The sequence below is a fragment of the Neovison vison genome, chromosome 4 (genome assembly GCF_020171115.1).
Source record: "Neovison vison isolate M4711 chromosome 4, ASM_NN_V1, whole genome shotgun sequence".
Taxonomy (NCBI): Eukaryota; Metazoa; Chordata; class Mammalia; order Carnivora; family Mustelidae; genus Neogale; species Neogale vison.
In genome coordinates, this window is record NC_058094.1 from 987,811 (window position 1) to 1,005,193 (window position 17,383).

The 17,383-nt window shown below is 66.6% G+C and overlaps 2 protein-coding genes across 3 annotated transcripts; one reads left to right on the forward strand and one right to left on the reverse strand.

Annotated features, from left to right (window-relative positions):
- Positions 1-83: 83 nt before the first annotated feature.
- On the forward strand, positions 84-9,318 carry FAM83H (family with sequence similarity 83 member H). 2 transcript variants are annotated; one of them, XM_044244821.1, is made up of 5 exons: positions 84-182; positions 3,258-3,719; positions 4,442-4,606; positions 4,690-4,814; positions 5,039-9,318. In XM_044244821.1, the coding sequence occupies exons 2-5, from the start codon at positions 3,273-3,275 to the stop codon at positions 7,884-7,886; spliced, it is 3,585 nt and encodes a 1,194-aa protein (XP_044100756.1). In that variant the 5' UTR covers positions 84-182; positions 3,258-3,272; the 3' UTR covers positions 7,887-9,318. The 2 variants fall into 2 exon arrangements, with proteins under 2 accessions (XP_044100756.1, XP_044100755.1); XM_044244820.1 differs by lacking the exon at positions 84-182 and having other exon boundaries at positions 389-3,719.
- Positions 9,319-10,697: 1,379 nt separating this feature from the next.
- On the reverse strand, positions 10,698-16,856 carry MAPK15 (mitogen-activated protein kinase 15). The gene is made up of 14 exons (XM_044246950.1): positions 16,732-16,856; positions 15,258-15,356; positions 15,006-15,035; positions 14,805-14,895; positions 14,183-14,313; positions 13,930-14,093; positions 13,567-13,706; positions 12,809-12,866; positions 12,267-12,404; positions 11,916-12,114; positions 11,682-11,883; positions 11,431-11,564; positions 11,226-11,354; positions 10,698-11,123 (listed from the first exon to the last, which is right to left on the reverse strand). The coding sequence occupies exons 1-14, from the start codon at positions 16,798-16,800 to the stop codon at positions 10,935-10,937; spliced, it is 1,773 nt and encodes a 590-aa protein (XP_044102885.1). The 5' UTR covers positions 16,801-16,856; the 3' UTR covers positions 10,698-10,934.
- Between the last annotated feature and the right edge of the window lie 527 nt (positions 16,857-17,383).

Consider the following 17,383-nt stretch of genomic DNA (forward strand, 5'->3'; position numbering starts at 1 on the left):
GGTGCTGCCCGGGCAGGCCGGCGGCGGGAGCGGCGGGCGGGGCGGGGGCGGGCGCGTGAATCAGGCCGCGCGGCGGGCGGGCCGCGACGGGGAGTGGCTGCCGGACCGACCGGACCGCGAGGCCGCTGGGCGGCGGTCGGCTCCTGCTGCCCTTGTCCCGAGACCCCCGCGCACCTGGCCAGGTAGGGCCCCCTCCCCGGGCTCGAGCGGGGCGGGGCGCGCCGGAGGGGGTGAGGGGAGGCCGCGGCCGGGCCCCCGGGGGTGGGGCGGGGACGTCGCGCGCGCGGCGCCCCTCCGCGCGGCCTCACCTGGGCGGCGCCCCCCCCCAACCCCCCTCCCCGGCCCCTGGGCCGGGGCCACGCGGCCGAGCGCCGGGCCGGGGGGAGGTCGCCGGGGCCGCGTGTGCCGGCGTGGACGCCAGCGCCCTCGCACGACGCCGGCCCGGCACGAGCCGAGTGGGAAGGGGCCCCGGGCCCCGAGGCCAGCCTGCCCGGGCCGTCCTTGCTGGCTCCCGCCCTCGCGGCCTGGTTGGAGCCTGGGGAGGGAGCTGGGCCTGGCCTGGACCCCTCCCCGAGGGGGCCACCGCCCCGGGCTCCTTGGACCGGGGGTGGCCGGGAGGCCGACGCGCAGTCTGGTGTCCTGCGTGAAGTACCGGGAAAGCGAAAGGCCCCGGTTCCCTCGCGTCCACGTCCCGGAACTGGGGCGAGTGGATGGGACACTGGGCCCCGGCAGCCCCCGGCTCCTTGCATGCATGGAGCCCTTTTGGCCCTGCGGAGCACACCCCGAAGACTACAGGTCGGCTTCAGTCGGCGCGTCCCAGCGGGCCGGATCCCACCCCTAGCCCCAGGCTTGCGCCGGCTTCTGCGGGGAACCGCGCTCCTGCCGGTTCCTAGCGTCTGCTCACGGCGCCTTGTGCTCCTTCCAGTCCCGGACAGAACCCACCTCCTATCCACCCAGTTAGGGGCCCTGGAGGATTTGTCCGCCTTGTGTCCGGGGTCAGAGGTCAGCAGCAAAGAAGCTGATTCCTGCTGAGTCATCGGTGGGGTGGGACGGGTGTCCCTCCCTCTCTCCCTTCAGGCAGCGTTCAGTAGACAGATGTGTGAGGGGCAAGCCGTTGGGGTCCTGTCAGGGGCTAGGGGCTGGAGAGGGGCTGCTGGCCAGTCCACAGTTCAAGGGTGTGCCCGGTCAAAGGAAGAAAGGCAGTGGGCTTAGGGCTGTTGTTGTGTGAGGCCATGCAGGGCCCCCTGGCGTGGGCACGCAGGAGGGCACCCCCGTTCCTGGGCGCCTTGGCACTGCCCTCCTCCCCATGACTGCCAGGCTGGATGGTTTCCGTAGACTCCCCTTCCCAGTGGGGTGTGGAGCACAGGATCCCTTCTGTGTTCCCCCAGCTTGGGAAGGGCTCTCTCTCATATGTAGGGAGCATGATCATGCCTCCAGGCCCTGCCTGGTCCAACACAGAACCCATACCTCGGAATTCCACAGTCTTCCCGTCCCCACCCTCTGTCGGGTCCTGGGGGAGGCCCCGCTACGGGCACACTTGCACCTGGTACCCTGGTGCAGTCCGCCCCTGAGACCAGTACGGGCTTCTCTCGCGGGGCTGCACAGAGTGATGAGGGATGGCAGATCTGGGTTCCTGCAGACCCTCTCCCTGGTAGCATGTCCCACCCCCGCTGCACATCCAGTTGGCTGTCAGTCCCCAGGGAGAGTGGACAGGGAAAGTGCCTTAGGTCATCGTGCATAACAGTCTTGACCCCTACTCCGTCCAGTTCCCAGCTGCCTCCGAGCACCCAGTGACCCCGCCCAGTGAGCAGCACCCAGCCACTCCTGTGGACCCGGCCGCACTGCACTCTGGCCGGACCAGCATCCAGGAGCGTGGGAGCTAGGCGGGATCTGAATCCCGCTCAGTCCCGGCCCAAAGCAGTGGCTGGGGTTGGGGGGCCGGGCCTGGGGCTCTCCTCCCAGGGTAGGAGGAGGACTGTTCCCCGGGTGGTTCAGGGATTGGAGGTTGATGACCCCTGGGGGTTCAGAAAAGCCCAGCCCCACCCTTGGCCTTCCAGAGCTCATGGCCACTTCTAGGCCCCCTCGCAGGCCCCCTCAGGAGGCATGGGGACTGGAGTAGACCAGGCAGCGTTTGATGTCCTCAATGAACTGGGGACAAGGGGAGAGGCACGTGTGGAGCCCGGGGTGAGCCTGATGGCCACAGCAGAGGGTTCAGGCTTCATCCAGAGTCCGGGGGGTGGGGCGGGCAGCAGGGCCTGACCAGAGATGGAAGACCACCCCCCGGCATGCAGCGCTGGGCTGAGCCATGCTGGACTCCAAGCTTGTGCAGTGAGAGGAGGCTGCGGCCGGATCTGCCAGGGGCGTGGTTCTGGGAGTTTTATCTAAGGTGGCACGGTGGCTGGAAACGGGGAGGGATGGGCCAAAGAGAAGGGAGTGGTCCTGGTGGACAGGGACAAAGGGCAGGGGTCAGTTTGGAGGACTGTGATGTGTGTGAATAGGTTGTGGGGCTCGGAGTGTGTGACCCCGCGGGACAGGTGCGGGTGTCAGAGGACCGCAGGCTGAGTGCCGGGTCCGGGGACAGAAGTGGTGACAGGTTTTGTAAGCTGAGCTCAGGTTGGGCCAGGCACGGTGGCAGGTCAACCCTGACCGCTGCATTTTACAGTGGGGGTAATGAGCTGGCGGGGCCGAGGCCCCACTCCCGCCCCTGTACTGTGGACACAGACACATGGGCGGGGCCACCTGGCGCGCCAGCGCGCACTGTAGTTCAGGGCCTTTGAAAATGCGTTCATGTCCAGATGAGAAGAAAAAAGCAAATACAATAAAGAACTTGGCTTGGGTTATATTTTCTTTGTACCAACTACCAGAATGTATCGGGTTGTTCTTTTTCGTAATGGAGGTACAGAGAAGTACCTGGGACACGGCCGTCTGGAACCCCAAGTGGGGGCTTTGTGCAGCCAGAACCCCTGCCTGGAAACCAGGGTGCGGGCATTCCTGAGGTTCCAGTGAGAGGAGGGGCCCCCCGTACAGAGTAACATGAGACAGGGCCAGGGCACCTGTACCTGGGTCCCCCGCTGGCCTCCCCCCCAGCCAGGGGACATCCTGGGGCAGGGGTGCCCAGGCCTCCACGTGTGGCCTGCATTCCACAGCCCACTCAGGGACATACAGCCCTCGCTACAATGTGTGTCCACGCACGGCAGGGTCAGGGGAGCCGCGCCAGTTCTGCTGCCCCAGGAATGTGTCCCCTTGCCCCTCCCCAGGCCCTTGGCCCCGACATGGCCCGTCGCTCCCAGAGCTCCTCCCAGGGGGACAACCCGCTGGCTCCCGGGTACCTGCCACCGCACTACAAAGAGTACTACCGCCTGGCGCTGGATGCCCTGGCCGAGGGGGGTCCGGAGGCCTACAGCCGCTTCCTGGCGTCCGAAGGGGCACCTGCCTTCCTGTGCCCGGAGGAGCTGGAGCACGTGAGCCGCCACCTGCGGCCCCCTCAGCATGTTGCCCGCGAGCCCCCTGAAGGCAGCCCCCCCAACGTGGACATGGATGGCTCCTCGGGCACCTACTGGCCCATGAACTCAGACCAGGCAGTGCCTGAGCTGGACCTAGGCTGGCCCCTGACCTTCGGCTTCCAGGGCACTGAGGTCACCACACTGGTGCAGCCACCCCCGCCGGACAGCCCCAGCATCAAGGACGAGGCACGAAGGATGATTCGCTCTGCCCAGCAGGTGTGCCTTCCCGGGCTGGGTGGTCAGTCGGGGGAGCTGCCTGAGCTGGACTCCGGAGCCTAAGTAGGAGTGGGGGGGGGTCACATCCCACCCCACCGGCTGGCCACGCCCCTCCTGCCTTCTTTCTGGGTCACGTGTTTGGTTATTGCTCGCTGCGGTTCTGCCTGCTCTCCGTGGCCAGTGCCTAGAAACCCGGGCTCTGGGATGGCTGGGACCCCTTCCCGGTTTTCCCCTTCCTGGTTTGGACTTGGGGTTCAGAGAATGTTCTCTAGTCGAACCTTTGACCGAGGCTTGGCCCCACCAAACAGGAACGAGACATGGAAGCTGAAGGCAGCAGGTCTGGAAGCCAGAGGCTCCAGACTGCCTTGTGCACCCTGGAGCGCAGTCTCCTGGCAGGGCCAGAGAGCTAGGGCCTGGGTGGTGCCTTCTGGGGTGGGTTGTGCGGCTTCATTTGCCTTGTCCCTTCCCCAACAGGAGGGAGGCTCTGTGCCTGCCTAGGGCTCCATCATGGGTCACCTGGCTGCCAGCAGCCCCACACCCCCTCTGGTAGGCGTTCTCCTGGCTCCCCTTCCCTGGCAGGGCCCCGCTGTCCCCGGGAGGGGCCAGAGGGCGATCTGTGGTGTCCGGGTGATCTGACGCCCGTCCAGGCAGGCAGGAATGGCGAGAGAATGGTGGGGACAGCAGAGGGGTCTGTCCTCTGTCCCTGACCCGCCCCCCCGCAGGTGGTGGCCGTGGTGATGGACATGTTCACAGACGTGGACCTGCTCGGTGAAGTGCTGGAGGCGGCGGCACGCCGCGTGCCCGTCTACATCCTCCTGGATGAGATGAACGCGCAGCACTTCCTAGACATGGCCGACAAGTGCCGCGTCAACCTGCACCACGTGGACGTGAGTGACCTCGGGCAGGGGTGTAGGGAGGTGGAGGGCGTTTCCGCAGAGACCTAATGCCTCTTCCCCCCGCACCCCGCCAGTTCCTGCGCGTGCGCACTGTGGCCGGCCCCACCTACTACTGCCGCACTGGGAAATCCTTCAAGGGCCACGTGAAGGAGAAGTTCCTGCTGGTGGACTGTGCCGTGGTGATGAGTGGGAGCTACAGGTGCGCCCAGCCCGCAGCCCCGACACCTCCCCACCTAAGGGCCGCCTCTGCCCAAGCGCTGGTCCAGTAGCCCCTGACCCGGCGCCCCCCTGGGTCCTTGCCGAGAGAACACAACTGCAGGCGGCCTTCCGCACCCCAACCCCTCCCCCTCTCGGCCCCGCCCCTTCTGGCGCTGACCCCGCCCCTCTCCTTGACTCTGAACTTGACCCCTGCCCCACCCGCAGCTTCATGTGGTCCTTCGAGAAGATCCACCGAAGCCTGGCGCACGTGTTCCAGGGCGAGCTGGTGTCCAGCTTCGATGAGGAGTTCCGCATCCTGTTCGCACAGTCCGAGCCTCTGGTGCCCTCGGCCGGGGCGCTGGCCCGCATGGACGCTTACGCGCTGGCTCCGTACGCGGGAGCCGGGCCCCTTATGGGCGGCCAGGTGACCGGGGCGCCGACCCCCTTCTCCTTCCCCAGACGAGCACACCTCCTGTTCCCACCGCCTCGGGAAGAGGGCCTGGGTTTCCCGTCCTTCCTCGACCCCGACCGCCACTTCTTGTCGGCCTTCCGTCGGGAGGAGCCAGCGCGGATGCCGGGCGGAGCCCTGGAGCCACACGCCGGGCTGCGGCCGCTGTCGCGGCGGCTGGACGCGGAGACGGGACTCGGGGGCGAGCTCGCGGGCCCGCGGGGCTTCTTCCAGGCCCGGCACCTGGAGATGGACTCCTTCAAGCGGCACAGCTACGCCGCCGCCGACGGCGCGGGCGCGGTGGAGAACTTCGCGGCCGCGCGGCAGGTGTCACGGCAGACGTTCCTCAGCCACGGGGACGACTTCCGCTTCCAGACCAGTCACTTCCACCGTGACCAGCTCTACCAGCAGCATTACCAGTGGGACCCGCAGCTGGCGCCGGCGCGCCCGCAGGGCCTGTTCGAGAAGCTGCGCGCCGGCCGCCCGGGCTTCACCGAGCACGAAGACTTCGCGCTAGGGCCCGGGCCACGCTTCCCCGAGCTCGGCCCCGACGGACACCAGCGGCTGGACTACGTGCCGTCCAGCGCCTCACGCGAGGTGCGCCACGGCTCAGACCCCGCCTCGGGGCCCGGGCCCCGTGGCCTGGAACCCAGCGGGGCTCCACGCCCCAACCTGGGCCAGCGATTCCCGTGCCAGGCGGTGGCGAGGTTGGGCCCGGATGCCGCCCCCGACGCAGAGCCCGAGCGCAGGGGCGGGCCCGAGGGGCGGGCGGGGCTGCGGCACTGGCGCCTGGCGTCCTACCTGAGCGGTTGCCATGGCGAGGACGCCAGCGAAGAGGGCCTGCCGGCGCCCATGGAGGCTGAGGCCTATGAAGACGAGGTTCTGGTGTCCGGGGGCCGAGTGGCCCCCGGGGACCTGCTCCCTTCAGCCTCCCGTGCACCCTTCCCGGCCAAGGGCCTGGTGCCTTGCTCTGGCGGCGGCGGCGGCGGTGACAGCCCAGAGCGCGAGGGCCTGGAGGAGGCAGGTCTGGCCAAGCAGGACTCTTTCCGCTCCCGCTTGAACCCGCTGATCCAGCGAAGCTCGCGCCTGCGCTCCTCCCTGATCTTCAGCGCTTCGCAGGCCGAGGTCGCCTGTGGGGCCACGGGGGCCACGGCAGCCACCACTGAGAAGGCGCAACTGCTGCACAAGGAGCAGGCGGTCAGCGAGATGCTGGGCCCTGGTGGCGATGCCGTGCGCTCCGCCACTTCCACCAAGGTGGCCGAGCTCCTGGAGAAATACAAGGGCCCGGCGCGTGATGCCGGAGGGGCAGGGGCCCCAGTCACAGTCGCCAGCCACAGCAAGGCTGTTGTGTCCCAGGCATGGCGGGAGGAGGCGGTGGCGTCCAGTGGGGCGGGAGGCGAGCGCCGCAGCCTCGAGAGCTGCCTGCTGGACCTGCGCGACTCCTTCGCACAGCGGCTGCACCAGGAGGCGGAGAGGCAGCCGGGAGCTGCCACGCTTACTGCTGCCCAGCTGCTAGACACACTGGGCCGGAGCGGCGCCGACCGGCTGCCCTCTCGCTTTCTCTCTGCACAGGGCCGCTCTGCCTCCCCACAAGGGCGGGTCAGCCCCCCGCTGGAGGGGTATGGGCCCCGCCAGGCACCTCACCCTGAGCCAAGAGGGAGCCCCACCTCTGCTTACCCTGAGCCAAAAGGAAGCCCCACCTCGGCCTATCCCGAGCGCAGGGGTAGCCCGGTCCCCCCTGTACCGGAGCGCAGGGGCAGCCCCGTCCCCGCTGTGCCCGAGCGCAGGGGCAGCCCCGTCCCTGCTGTGCCTGAACGCAGGGGCAGCCCCGTCCCTGCTGTGCCCGAGCGCAGGGGCAGCCCCATCCCCGCTGTGCCTGAGCGCAGGGGCAGCCTGACCCTTACCTTCTCCGAGGAGTCTCCGAAGACTGGGACCGGGGAGGAGACAGCTGGCGGCCCCATGGAAGTCCTGCGCAAGGGCTCGCTGCGTCTCCGCCAGCTGCTGAGCCCCAGGAGTGAGCGGCGCATGGAGGAAGAGGGCGGCTTCCCAGCGCCACAGGAGAACGGGCAGCCCGAGAGCCCCCGGCGGCCGTCGCTGGGCAGGGCGGATAGCACGGAGGCGGCCACCGGAGACGAGCGGGGCCCGAAGGCGCGCACAGCCTCTGCCACGGCCAACGCCTTGTACAGCAGCAACCTGCGGGATGACACAAAAGCCATTCTGGAGCAGATCAGCGCCCACGGCCAGAAACACCGCGGAGTCCCTGCGGCGGCCCCGGGCCTGGCTCACAGCAGTCCTGAACTGGGTCGCTCCCCAGCTGCTGGCGGCCTGGCCCCAGACATGTCCGACAAGGACAAATGCTCTGCCATCTTCCGCTCGGACAGCCTGGGGACCCAAGGTAGACTGAGCCCTACCCTGCCAGCCAGCGCGGAGGACCGTGACCGGCTGCTGCGCCGCATGGAGAGCATGCGCAAGGAGAAGCGCGTCTACAGCCGGTTTGAGGTCTTCTGCAAAAAGGAGGAGGCTGGAGCCGCAGGGGCGGGGGAGGCCCCAGCGGAGGACGACACCAGGGACAGCAAGGTGGGCAAGTTTGTGCCCAGGATCCTGGGCACTTTCAAAAAGAAGTGAGCCTCCTGGTCCCCCAGCCCCCGACCAGGCGCCCACCTCACTGCCCCCCACCAGGCAAGGTGCCTGGCGCTCCCAAGGACGCGGGGTGGAAGCGGCGGCGGTTTAGCGCGGCGGCACCCGGACCTCGCCCAGCTGCTGGCCTGGCCCGGCCCCTCCCTCATGCCATGCCTTACTCCTCCAGCCCCACCCCTGCCGCAATGCCCCAACCGCCCCCTTTGTAGCATCCCTGTCCACCGTCTCTGGGCTTCAGGGCCCCTCTAGACCTGCACTCACCTCAGGTCCTGATCTTTTTGTGCCTTAGGTCTCCACCCTTTCGGGGGCCCATCTTTTTGTGCCTCAGTCCCCCATCTCTGGGGGCCCCAGATCTCAGGGCTTCCGTGTCTCAGGACTCCCCTCTGCTCACTGCCCCCCTGCCCGGCTGCTTTGCCACTGCTGCGGCTTTCCCGTGTGTGGGCAGCCCGGCCTCTCTCTCTCTCCCCCTGGCCAGCATCTCCCCCCTGCACCCCGCAGCTCCAGGCTTGCTTCCTGCCCCGCTTGCATTCCCCCTCCGGGCCTCCCTCTCTGCCTCCTGACACCCTTCTCAGTGGCCGTTCACTGCAGGGGGGAGCAGAGTGGTTCGGGCGGCTGGTGATGGCACTGGGATACCCCCAGACCCAAAGGGGGTCCGTCTCAGGAAGCACGGTCCAGGGGGTTGCTGACGGCGGGGTGCCCCGGGGACTCCTGAGAGACTGTCTTGCCAGAGGCCAACCTGGTGGCTCTTCCTGTGGGGCTCCAGCCAGCACCCCAGCCCCCAGCAAGGTCTGAAGAGCTGAGAGCATGGGCGTTTGTAACACTCGGAAGCCAGGTCTGGGTGGAGGCTTGTGCTTGATTGCGCGAGGGCAAGGGTCTGTGCGGTGGCGCAGGACCGCTTCACGTGCCCTGTGCTGGATCCTTCCTTCTTTGTCACCAACCTGCAAAATGGAAGTTTCCCCACCGCCTGTTCCTGTATCTCTTTCTCTGGACAGTGACTTTGACTGGAATAACATTTTGACACCGAATGCTTAGGAAGCGTCCCGCTGTAAGTGCCAGCATTGGGAAATTAGCATTTCTGCAACTTTTTTTTTTTTGTTTGTTTAAGAATAAGAAATGGCAGTCGCTCAGCCTGGGAAGGTATTTAAGGAACGAGGCCGCTGAGCCGAGGTGGGAGTTCTGACTCCAGGCCCCTGGAGAAGGGTGGCGGGGGCTGGGGGACACTTTGGGTCAGGCGGAGGAGGTCACCGAGGAGCCAGATGCTCTCCAATGTCCCTCGGCCTAGAGGCACTTGCTGACCCATTTACTCCTGCATGTCTCAGCGCAGCCCTTGTCTGTGTCCTCCACGTCGTGCTGAATAACACGTGTCAAATGTCATTCTGCACATCTTGGTGTTAACAATAAAACACAACACATTCCTAAATATAGATACCCCCCAGTTAATACATGGCAAACGTTAGTCTTGGGAACTCACATTTCCTTCTGGATGGCACCACCCCTGCGGGGAGCAGTAGAGACTCCCCGCCTCACCCCCTGCACACCTGTACTGCCATCACCTGTGACCACATCTGACCCAGGAGACTCCGTCTCCGCACCCTCCCAGGACCTGCTTCCCTGCACAGGCGAACTGCTTTAGTCTGCCGCTCCCACTTCCAATTCTGCCAGCCCTCCGGATAGGCACACCCTGCTGGAAGCTCCTGGTCACCAAGCCCCTCCAGCCACCGCTGCGCAGGTGTCCAGATCTCTCAGCCATTCTGCGACCCCCCCCCTCGCAGGGCCGGGCTTCCTGGGGTCCCACCTGCCCCTCTCTGGGCTACGGGGTTCCTTCCCTCCCCCTCATCCATCACCTGGGGGCTATTCCTCAGGCTCTCGGAACTCCGCCGGCTCCCCCTTCACCCCCCAGCCACCAGTCTTCTGACTGGCTCACCTCCAGGCCAGGACCGGGCCATCTACTCTCACTTCCTCTTTGGGTTCCCTCCCCAGTCCTCGCCTGCCTGCCCCATTGCTCGCAGCCACCTGGTCTGGGCCCACGCTCTGCCCAGCTCTCGCTGCCCTTCCCACCTGCGCCTCTAGCAGCCGTGGGCAGCTTTCACAGGTGCGCAGAGCTCCCGCTCCTGGCAGCCCAGCCCCCAGCACAGCACAGCCCACATCCTGTAGACCGTGAGCTCCAGCCAGCAGTTGGGAAATGGCCTGTGTTCCAGCGCCTGCCTGAGGTCAGGTGTGGTGCAAGGCTCACCTGGGACCATGAGACAGGTGTCCCCCGGGGCCCCTCGGATCTCTTCAGCTCCCCCTGTCCTGGACCCACCTCTTACCAGGACAGACCAGCTGCCAGTCACTGTCGGTGGCCAAGAGCACAGTGGTCACAGTCAGGGGCTGGACCCTGGGGCCCTGCCCTATCTGTCCTCTCTCCCACTTTTTACTCTGGCTCAGAGCGGCAAAAGCGGTCACGTGATGGTTTGCACTGAGGCAGCAGTGCACAAGTCCCCCCCCCCCAGCAACTTGAGGACAGCCTTGTCCCTCTGATGGTGCCAGGCAGGCCCCAGACCATCGGTGGAGAGAGGATGGGAAGCTGGCCCTGAGGAGCCCCCTCTGCCAGTCCGTGCTGGTGTGAGCCTCCAGGGACAGCTCTGGGCCGACAGGAGCCGCACAGGGCCAGCCGGTGTCCGCGCAGCTTCTCATGGGCTCTGTACTAGACACGGGGGTCCTCCGAAGGGGTGGTTTCCAAGGAAGGGGTGGTGTGACCTCGGAGGGAGTCCCCACTGACAACAGTAGATAGGCAGGCAGGCAGGCTGGGGACGGACACGAATTTATTGGAGGGCGTGATTGGCGATGGGTGGGAACCTCACCCACCCCGCCGCCGGGAGGCCTGGACAAGCCCCCTGGATCTCGAGAATGTGGCGAGGCAAAAAGGCGAGCCGGTAAAAGGGCGTTGGAGAGCGTGGGGGACGGGGGGTAAATCTGGGGCTGGGAGAGGGGCAGGGGACTAGGCAAGGGGCACGGGCTGAGCGGAAGAGCCGGTCTGAAGGCCGGTGGGGCGGCTTAGGCGCGGGGACCCGGGAGCAGCGGCAGGCGGCCCAGTGCCGAGTGGCAGACGGTACCGTACGCTTGAGAGTAGCCCCCGAGCGCAGCCCTTGCGGCGCCCTGGACCCCCTGCGAGGCCGAGGCGCTGAACATCCTCCGGCCCGGCCGGGGCTCGGGCGGGCCGTTCGCGGGAAGCCCGCGAGGGACCTGCACACGGTCCAGGGGCGGCGTGAGGGGCGGGACCAGAGGGAGGGGAGGGTCCCGACCCGGGCGAAGGGGGCGGGAAGGACCGGCGGCTCGGGAGCTCACCCGTCGCGCGCCGCTGGCGCGCAGCTCTCGTCCAGGGTGCCAGTCGCTCCGGACTAGGGCCTGGATGGCCACCTGGGCGGCGGCCTGCCTGGCGAGGGAGGGCGCCGCCCCCTTGCCACTGGGCTTCACCTGGGAAGGGGCGCGCCACCGGGTCACTGCCCGGCCCTCAGAAGGGATTGAGAGGGACCCTCCCGGGCCGACCTACCCACGAGGGGGCCGAGGGGGGCTCCGGCGTCGCCCCAGGGGGCCTCTCCCCTCTCCCGAGACCTCGTGGGGGCGGAGGCTGGAGCACGGGGGCCGAGTTCTGCCGCGGAAGGTTCTTGGCTCCGCAGGCAACGTCTGTGGGGTCGGAAGATCAACCCCCGGGGTTAGTCTGGCGCAGCGGACGCTCGGTGGCTCCACCCGGAAGGGGCAGGGGCCGCGCCCGGTGCGGGGAGGCAGTCGAAGATCACACACCCGGCGCGGGCCGCTGAGTCGGGCCGCTCTGAGGTCTGCGTCCGGGGTTCCGCGTGGGCGAGCCCGGGGCGGGCGGAGGGGCGGCGCTGGCTCTGAGCAGGTGCGCCTGGGGCGGGGGGGCGCCGGGCTGTGCGCCCGGGGGTGTGCCCCCCACGCCCTTCTCTCTGGGGACCCGGCTGTTGGCCCTGCGCTCCAGGATCATCTGCGGAGACGGAGGGGCGCTCAGGGGTGCACCGCGCGGGTGTAGAGGGTCAGGGGGCCGCTGAGGCAGGGGAGGGGCTCGAGGGTGAGCGCCGATGGGGATGTTCGTGGTCGCCGCCACAGCACCTGATAGACGCGGCTGCGATACTCGGGGGCTGAGAGCTGAACTCCTTCGAGCACTGGGAGCCGCACAGCCGAATCCAGGGTCCACTCACGGGCGGGGCAGTGGAACCTGCGGCGAGCCAGCGAGGCCGGCGTGGCAGAAGCGGGACTCTGCCGTCTCTCCAGTCCAGCGCAGATCCGCGACCCAACATCCAGCCCAGCAAGGGAGGAGCTGGCCCGCAGCACCCTGCCCTCTGCACCCCGCCCGGGCCCCGCCCCTACCTCTGCACGTAGGGGTGCTGCAGTGCCTGGGCTGCGCTGAGACGCTTGTCCGGGGCAAATACCAGGAGGCCCCTGAGGAGATCCAAGGCCTCCGGGGGTGTGTCTGGCGGCAGGAGGGTGTCCAGCGGCTGCCGTGGCCTGTGGGCGCCCGCTACTGTCCCCTCTCCAGGTGCAGGCTGCTCCCACACCCACATCTGTGGCAGCTCCGGTTCGGACCCTGACCCTCCGCCCAAGCACCCCTTAACCAACCTGGTGCCTCTCCGTCCCCATGCAACACCCTCAGGCAGCCTGGCAAGGGGCGAGATCCCTGCCCACCTTGCTTCGGTCCCCTCCTCTCCAAGCCCTGCTGCGTTCCTGTGGGCCTCCCCACACCTCCAGCCATGCTGGGGGATGCTGAAGGTTCCTCATTATTAGTGCGACCAAATCGCTGGCTGTGGGAGTGCCATCGGAAGCCCAGGGCCCAGGTCCAGGCTGGCGGACTGGCCCACAAGTTCAGAGGAAGTGAGTGTGCCAGAGCCAGGCTCCTAAGCATCCCCACTCACCAGGCCCGTAGGCAGGGCAGGATCGAGGCACTGAAGCTTGAGCCAAGAGCCAGGAGGTCTGCAGGTGGGTGGACGGAAGATGGGGTGTGACCGGGAGGGCCTGGTCCAGGGGGACCACTCAGGGAGGTCGGGGGCCAGTGGTCTCTTCCCGCCCTGGGGAGTGCCTGCCTTTCCAGGCTTGGGCTGTCTGGCAGGACTGTGATCTGGAAGGCCTAGACTCCTGCTACGTGTGCCTGCCCTTGCACAGTTCTCTCCTCCCGCTCCTGCACACGCACTCCACATCCGGGCGTTCCGTCCTCCATGGAAGGACCCCTTCCCCCTCCACCCGGGAAAGCAGAGACTCAGGGGAACACAATAGGGCTCCCCCACCTGGTTCTTCCCCTCTCTTTTGCCCTGCTCCCCACCAGCCTCCAGGGAAGAGGAAGGTCTCCCTAGACTACCTGACCCTCACTGCTCTCTTCCACTACCTCTCCCCCAACCCTCTGCTGCCTGCTCCCGGCACAGCTGCTGGACCTGCTCCCGCCAGCCCCAGCTCCTGTCCTGACCCTGCTGGACCCTCAGGGACCTGTAGCTCCTCCCCAGGCCTACCATGTGTAGGTCCTGCCCTTTCCGGTCTTCCCGAGGCTCTGGACCCTTCCCCCGCCTTTCATCCCCAGCCTCCTCACCACCAGTCCTGGCCTGTCCCGTGCTGTCCCCTACAGCTCTGTGTGCTGACCCTCAGACTCCCTGATGCCCCGCAGGGCCCTGCTCACACTCACCCTCCTTGGACGGCGGTGGGATGGTCTCCAGGATGAGCTCCAGCTGGTGAAGCGTGGATGTGCCTGGGAACAGGGGCCTTCCCCGCAGCATCTCCCCCAGGATGCAGCCCAGACTCCACATGTCCACTCCGGGGGTGTACCTGGGGCAGGAAAGGGTGCACGCATGGGGAGGGGACCCGGAGGCAGAAGTGGAGGGAGGAGGAGACACAGTCAAGGGGGCAGGGTCTGCGGCACTGGAAGGGAGCCGGTGAGGGCGCACGTGGGGACCCAAGAAGGCCTGGGGGGCCCTGGCTGAGTGGGAGGCTACAGGGGTGCTGCAGCGGACGGTGAGGGTAGGAGTGCGGGGGGGAGTGATGCTCTTACCAGCTGGAGGACAGCAGCACCTCGGGAGCCCGGTACCAGCGTGTGGCCACGTAATCTGTCAGGGCCTGGCCCTCAGGCCCCTCAGGGAGGCCATCAAGGGAGCGGGCGAGACCAAAGTCGCAGAGCTTCACCGAGCAGCTGGAGTCCAGGAGAATGTTGGAGGGCTGCAAGGGAGGAGGCGCGCTGAGCTCCGTCAGCGGTGGGTGCACACGGCGGGGGTGACGGGGCCCACGAATGGAGCACAGGGGGGCACCTTCTGGTCCCGGTGGATGACATGTCCCGAGTGGATGAACTTGGTGGCCCGCAGGAGCTGGTAGATGATGTAGCGTTTGTGGGTGTCCTTCAGCAGCCTGCCCTTACAGATGACGGCGTTCAGGTCCGTGTCTAGGGGAGCGTGCGGGTCAGCCTGGGGGCCTGGGAAGAGGGCACAGGTCTGCCCCCAGCTGGATCCCTCCCGTGGCCGCAGCCCCCAGGTCCCACTGGCCTCCCTTGCAGCCCTGTCCCTGACCCTGTCCTGGGCACACACACGTAGTGGTTCCGGCCAGCTTCTCAAGCCTGTTGGCTGCCTTGGTTGGTGTAGCAATAAAAGTCTGTGGGATTATGTTTAATACTTTATTTCCTGTCACTTCGTTTTATAAAATAGGTAGAAAAAGGAAAATGCAGCAGCAAGCGGTGGAGAAAGCGGGAGCCTTGTAGAGATGAGCTCAAGGTGGTTACTGCCAGGCCCCGGCGCTGACACACGCCCGTGGTTTGTCCTCGGGCACCAAGGAACTGTCCCAGCTGGCTACTGTGGTGGCCTGGGCAGCAGAGGGACATAAAAAGGGGGGCAGGTCCCGGGAGGGCCCAGCACCAGGGCTGAGCAAGGCCGCACTCACCCATAGACTCAAACACGAGGTAAATGTCCCTGTCATTCTCCGCCCGGATCACATCCAGGAGGCGGATGATGTTGGGATGGTCCCCAAGTTCCTAAGGAGAGAACCCGGGGCTGTGTGCTTTGAGGGGTGAGGGTCTGTGCTTCCCCCCTCGTTTGGAGCAGCTGCACCTGGGGAGGAGGTCAGATGGCCCTGGCCACTTACCTGGAGCAGCGTGATTTCCCGGAACGTTCTCTGGAATGAGACAGAAATATGAGAGCGGGTTTGGATGTTGGAAGGCTCCATAGGGACTGATGCTCATTGCGCAAACCACTGCACCACAGGGCCACCGAGCAGCTGGTGCTCTGAGCAGTGACAGAGACCCACCGTGACAGAGCTACCAGGCTCGAAGCGGCAGGGCGTCAACCCCCCGCCCCCCGCCCTTGTCCCTCACACTCTTCTTCTCCACTCACTTACCTGGGCATCCGTCTTGTCTCTAAAGGCATCGAAGATTTTCTTGATGGCCACGACCTCGCCAGTCCTCCTATCCACGGCCTTCCACACGATGCCATAGGCCTGCAAGAAGGCTGGTCAGCTTGCTGGGCGCAGAACCAGCCTCCTGCCCCCTCCCCTGCCCACCAGACTGCTCCTCCTGCCTGCTCTGGCTCCTGGGAGGGAATGAGGGTGTGGTGAGGGGCTGTGGCTCTGGGCAAGGAGGTCCCTGCAGCGGCGGGCTGCTCAGCCTGCTGCCCAGGACCCCGGCGTCTTCCAGAGGAGGGTGACAGGAAGCAAGACCCCAGAAAGAAATAAGGTCACAGATGGGAGATTGTGGATGGGAGAGGAAACCTGTTCTGGGCCCGTTTACCCTCTTTCACACCCCCCTCCAGCCTATCAGCAAATCCTACTGGCTCTACACTCCGAATTTGTCAGAATCCGACTACTTGCTACCATCTGGTCTGAGCCTCTTGACTCTCCCACATCTCCTGTGTGGACCAGTACACTAACCTCTTAACTGGTCTCTGTAGCCTGCACCACCGTCCATCCTGTACAGACCAGACAGGGTAACTTGTGGCGCCAAAGGCTGCTACCACCCTCTATGTCATGCTTAGCAGAAGCTCTTGCAGTTTCCCAAAGGCTCAGGTGATCAGAGCCCTCCCTCAGTCACTCCTATCCAGGTTGTACCAACTCTGCTCTTTCCTCACAGCCAGTAGGTCCTTGCCGCAGGGCCTTTGCACTTGCTGTGTGCACTGCTTGGAACATTGTTTCTTTCCTCCCCCATTACACACCCAGTCACCCACCTTCACATACACTCTTTTTTTTTTTTTTTTTTTGACACAGAGAGAGAGAGCACAAGTAGGCAAAGAGGCAGTCAGAGAGAGAGGGCAAAGCAGGTTCCCCGCTGAGCAGAAATCCTAGGACCCTGAGATCATGACCTGGGCTGAATGCAGAGGCTTAACCCACTGAGCCTCCCAGGCGCCCCTCACATACACTCTTACACACAATCCCACATGCTCTCACACACAATCACAAATGTACGTTTGCTCACACAAAGTTCTAGCTCTCACTCCATGCCCATCTACCCACTCAGTCCCTTCCTGGGCCAGGCTTGGGATTCACCCATCGCCCTCAGCGACTGGAATGGTGGGCCCAGTCTCCTTGGAGTGTCCTATGGGCACCAGAAGTGGCAGCTGGGAGCAGGGGACGCTCGGTGGGGTCTGGGGAGGGGATCTGTCCAGGGTCCCACCGGCCTGAGACCACTGTGGGCCCCCTGGAAGTAGGCACCGTTAGAACCCCGTTACAGGAAGCTGAGGCCCGAGGGGCTCGGTGGCTTGCGCAAGGCCACCCTCCAGTCGGTGGAGAAAACTGGTAGTGAGCCCAGGACCCCCGGCAGCGTCGGAGAGAACAGACCTCCCACGGGACCTGCCCCCGCCCCGCAGGTGGCCGGGCTCACCCCCTTCCCCAGCCGCCTCTTGAGCAGGTATCGCTGGGCTACGTGGTGGTCCACCTCTGCCGCGCACATGCCGTCGGGTGGGCGCCGGGAGGCCTCCGGACGCCCGCGGGGCTGGAACTGTTGAATCCGGTTGCCCTGGAGACCGCCCCCCCTTGCGTCTGCGCCGCGCCAGGGTGGGGCGGGGTGTGCGGCGCAGGCCCCACCCAGCGCCCCGCCCACCCGGCTCCTAGCCCCGCCCACGCCCCCGCCGCGCCCCCGGCGGCCTCCGAAGCCCGGCGGCGGGGGCGGGGCGTGCGTTCGCGGGACGTCCTCGGCCGGGCCGCTCTTCCCGCCGCCTCCCGCCTTCCCGCGTCCCCGCCCCCTAGGAGCGAGCGGGCCAGGGGCCAGGGGCGCCGCAGGAGGGGCCTCTCGGGCGGGGCGGCCGGAGGCGGGCGGAGGGCGAGTGCGAACCCCGCGTGCTGAGCGCGCACTTGCCGACACGCGGGCGTCTGCCGGGGGAACGGCAGCGTCGGCCGCGCGGAACCGCACGCCAACGCCGCCCGCAGCTCTGAGTCCAGGGGCGCGCACGCGACGGACACAGAGGGACGGACACCGAAGCGCGGCCAAGGCGTCAGGCGGCGCAGGAGGAAAGACGCCGCAGGAGCCGCCGGGT